Source organism: Primulina eburnea, chromosome 18 (assembly GCF_022965805.1).
Source record: "Primulina eburnea isolate SZY01 chromosome 18, ASM2296580v1, whole genome shotgun sequence".
NCBI lineage: Eukaryota > Viridiplantae > Streptophyta > Magnoliopsida > Lamiales > Gesneriaceae > Primulina > Primulina eburnea.
The window spans coordinates 5,253,896-5,258,784 of record NC_133118.1 but is presented as its reverse complement, the minus strand read 5'-3'; the positions used below and the strand labels follow the sequence as shown (position 1 = coordinate 5,258,784).

The window sequence follows — 4,889 nt, the reverse complement described above, 5'->3', positions numbered from 1 at the left end:
ACGTCGCTTGAATATTTAGAAGTTAGATTTTATCATTTTCACACAAATCGGTGCATTTTCGCACTTGGCACGTCCGCAACACCAAATATTGTGCAACAAGTTGATACCATAAATATATAAATCAAAACATTGATTTAATATTTTTGTAACTAAATTTTTAAAATTAGGTGTCAAACATGTATAATAAGTCTTGATATTAAATATATAATCTTAAAAACGAACTGAGGACCAAATTTATTTACATGGATAGTTGACAACTACCTAATACACAACATATAAATTATTGTAAATAAATTCCATATAATCGCTCTTTACATTCAAATTTATTAAACATAAAAAAGCAAAATCTATATGCTGAAAAATTCAAATAAATTTCCTTGGATCAGTAATATTGATCCTCCAATGCTCATCTTTCGTCCCACTCTCAATAGCTTTCTTTCTGTCCCACTCCAGATGAATCTTCCTCTGTTCCGACAGCCCACAAACGCGCCTTAAACCATCGTCCATGGTGTCATAAACCCTCCACCACCGCGCATGCGCGACGTCGCTAGCGTACACGCGCTGATCAGGGATATCCCAGTTACAATCATAGTCCCTATAGCACAACCATGGCTTCAACCCTAGGTAATGTATGGAATACAACATCGGAGGATCCGAACCGAACAACTGGTTCTTAACACTAGCCTCGGTGGTGGAATTGGACCAGAAGTTCTTCAGAAAGTTGACCCTCCTCGGAAACCTATGCCACCACACGAAAACCTCGTTCAAGAAACCCTGATCGCCGCCGTTGTAGGAGATGATCTCTTTCCTACGGGCCATTAACAGGCGGAACGTGCAGTTCGACGGCTCGATCACCATTATACCGGAGTTAAAGATGGATCCATCGTTGCCCGTGGCGGACATCTGAGGGAAGTTGAAGAGGACGTCCAAATTACGTAGAACGATGATGTCCGAGTCGATAAAGACGATCTTGTCGTACTCGGTTAGCAGCCATAATCTGAACTTGCTGTAGTTGTATTCATTGTAAGAGTTCTTTTTGGCATGCGGGTTTCGGATCCGTTTGATGATTCGAAGCTGCCACCCTGCTCGGGAGAGGGCGTCACGCTTGGGTTTGGATATGGAGCTGTCTAAGAGAAGGATGAGATCGCGGTCGGTTCGGGTTTGGAGGAGGGTTTGAGCTAGTGTTATGGCGCCACAGACGTAGGTCTCCGAGGAATGGAGAAGACTGGCGTAGGCTTCTCGTTTCGGTGTATTTTTGGAGCCTCGATTTCGGAAACATCGAAAACTTTGTCGACCCCTGTGATTTAATTTCCATGCAACAATTAAATACATATTAAATTATATATATTCAAATAGTCACAATCAAATTTAATCTAAAATTAATGAATTAAGCTATAGAATTTGTTACTTTCTTTGTGAATCAGCACATCAATTTAATAACATATTATTTGAATAAAATTTCAATTTTTTTGTTGATTTCAAAATGGGAAAGTAATAAAATTGATAAATTAGCCTACATAGAATCATTTAGTCAAATTTTGGTTTTAATAAAATAATTTGACTAATTTTGCTTGTTTAATCCTTTTTTCTATCAAAATGTTGACATAGCATTGTGTATTTCATGAATATGTGATATCAACAATAATCGACGTTATGTCATCAATATCTGATGCAACATTCCGGAAAAAAAGACTAAAAGCAAATCAATTAAGTTATTGTACTAAGGCTAAATTTTGATTAATCAGATGACCAAACCCTAACAAATATCATAGGATGATAAAGATTATTACAAGAAACCAATTGGACAAAACCTCACATTTTAATAGCTTCAAACATTTTGAAATTTATACTAATTTATTAGGTGTGAAATCTCAAGATAACTATTTTTTTATAACAGATTTTTCCATTTTCCCCCTAAAAATACCCCTCCTCTATAATAGATTTATTATTATGAAAAATAAAATATAATGAAACAACATTTAATTGGAAAATTTATCACTAAGTATTACAAGGTTAATATAACTAAGTACTAATATGCAACAAGTATTTGTTGGTATTTAATGAAAATTTAGTACAAAACGCATAAATTATAATTTTAGGTTGTGTCTGGATGATATGATTTAGATTTGAAGAATGATTTGAAAAAACTTCATGTTGCGATGAATTCGAAATCCACCACAATAAATCAAAAAAATAGTTGGGATTTGAAATGGATAATCAAATGGAATTCAAACAAACCGAAAAAATTGTTATGATCATGAACTAGAAATTATTGATTTTAAATACATCAATCCAAACATAACATAATCGACTGCGAAAATATATTTATTTGTTAGGTTTATGAGTCAAGATTAAATTTTTTTGGTTGCTCACTTGGGTCCCATCATTGTTGATTTTAATCATGAAAATCAAACATTTGTTACCAAAATATGGTCTCTTGAAAATGAAATTTTAGCAATAAAATAATACCAAAATATGCAAATTTGTCTTATACTACTTAACCTCATGTGTAATTTCTCAAAAAAAAAATATATATATGAGGTTTGTTTGGTGTTCTAACTATTTTATTTAAAAGGAGGTGGTGGGTGTAGCTAACGAGCAATTTTTTCAATGGAGTGACGGCTTGGAAGCAACAATATTTTTGTTTATTTCTTTTTATTTTTTATTACGAAAAAATGTTGTTTTTACATGAATAAATAAACAATTTATTTTTTAGAAAAAAAAATTTTGATTACACTAATGGATATATATAAGTAAATTATATTAATAAATATTGAAAAACATAAATCAAATATAGTTTATTAAAATAATAAAATTCAAAATACGTTGATATTTATGAAATGTTGTCAAAGATTATAATTTACAAATTAGTTTTGATAAAAGAAATCTAATAATAAAGACATCTAAATAATAATAATAATAATAATAATAATAATAATAATAATAATAATAATAATAATAAATAATAATAATAATAAATAATAATAATAAGATGCACTATAAATAAAGTATGGTAAAAGGTTGAATATTGGTTAAATAGAATGAGGAAAATATAAAAAATCAAAGACAGAAACAAGCCAAAGAAACACAATGAATCTATTTCTGTTTATTGTAAATCAGTTCCAAACATGAAATTTTAATCCCTTTTCTTTAAAAGCAAAAAACAAGAAAAAAAAATATTTTAAAAATTGGTGAAATGTTATTTCACCTATAATTAAACTTACATATGTCAAATAGGATGAAAAAAATAATAATAATAATAATAAAAATAAATAGTTCACATACCTTTTCCCCACAATGGCAATGCCAGATTGCAAGATCCAACAGGCAATGCAACCTTCTGCTGCAGCCTCTCCATCTCCACCCTATAATGCCACCACTTCCCTTCCCTTCTCACCAAATCGTCGCACCGGAAAAGCTCTATCATCGGCCTGCATTCGCTCAGAAATACGACGTCCATCTTCCCATTCTTGTCCCATGTCCCTCTCTTTACTGCCAAGTTTGCTGTCAAAAGGTGCACTTGGAGCCTAAACACATCCCTTTGATCCGAAACATTGCAAGGCAACTTGGCCAGTATCATGTCCATGTGGCCGTGCTTCTCGAACTCGGGCATTGGTATCTCGGGGCACCAGGGGCCATCGATCTCTTCTTCTTCATCTATCCATTCAGGGAACAAGTCCTTCCATTCGAACTTCTTCGAAACTCTCTGAAACCTAATCGGAACCATCTCCCCATGCGTCTTCCATTCGGAAACATTTTCGCCGTCCATGTTTACCATTCCTACCTTCATCCCTTTCCGGATTTCGCTCAAGAAACTCGGTCTTTCCCTCGTGATCATCTCCCTTGGAGGCTTTAATTGGCTTGCCTCATCGTTCTCTTCCAGCATAGATTTCATCTTAATCCTATTCTCCATCTAATAAACACATTATTGATCAGAAAACAAGAAAAAAAATTGGTTTTTTCTTTTTCTTTTCAAATCAAAAATATATATAAGTGTAAAATACACATATTTGAGCTCACCTCACCTCATGATGGCACTTCTGCAACGAACATCTAACTCGAGAAGCCGAAGTTAGGTGGTCGTTGTAATCCGCGGAAGAAGGGCAGAGTTGAAGGATTACATAAAGAAGCAAGAAAAATGCCAAGAAAAAAAGGTTGATTCTGATAACCAGAGCTTTGGTAAAAGTGGCCTTGGTCATCTTCTTGAAGGCCATATATCCTTTCTGAAGAAAAATGTACTCTATGCTACTGAAATATATGGATTCGTTCTAATTTATTCACAAATAGGAAATCTGTGATCAAACTTGTAATTTGTTAAAAGTGCAAAAGTTTTGAGTTTTTCTTGCCTTGCGGACAAAAGGGTGGGAGCAGACTAGAGTTTACTTGTTTGACATATATATGGTGCAGCTGTAGGTTTTATATTATATCAGAAGTTTGCTTACTTCGTTAACTGGTTGATTTTATATATTTTTTCTTCTCTTTTTTTTTTAATTAACATTTTAGTGTGATTTTTAATCATTTTTATCTGAATTCTAATTACATGAGACTGCAGACATCAACATTATATTAGTGCCACATTGGTGCTTTATTAACTTCACGTCGGAAAAAAAATTTTAATAGAAAAAAGAAAAAAAAAAAAAACAAGATACATAGTAAGACTGAAAATGGGAAAATTGCAATTTTATTCATGTGAGTTGATATGTTTTTTTGTTTTAGTCATATAATTTGTCAATATTTGGTTTCATCGGCTAACTTGGATTACTTTTTTGTTTTGATCCCTTCTTTTTTTTACCTGAAACAAATAAATCTATTGAATATTGTTTATTTGGAACATGTATATACCCACTTACATGGCTCATATATCAAAAATAGAATATATATTATACATA

General features: G+C 32.6%; 1 protein-coding gene across 1 annotated transcript; it reads right to left on the bottom strand.

The window, feature by feature from the left end:
- Positions 1–212: 212 nt before the first annotated feature.
- Positions 213–4,404, bottom strand: LOC140820214 (UDP-glucuronate:xylan alpha-glucuronosyltransferase 2). Its single transcript, XM_073180552.1, is given in 4 exon segments — positions 213–1,259; positions 1,262–1,297; positions 3,286–3,913; positions 4,026–4,404. Coding segments are annotated over 4 exon segments (1,749 nt in total). The 5' UTR covers positions 4,215–4,404; the 3' UTR covers positions 213–363.
- Positions 4,405–4,889: the final 485 nt, after the last annotated feature.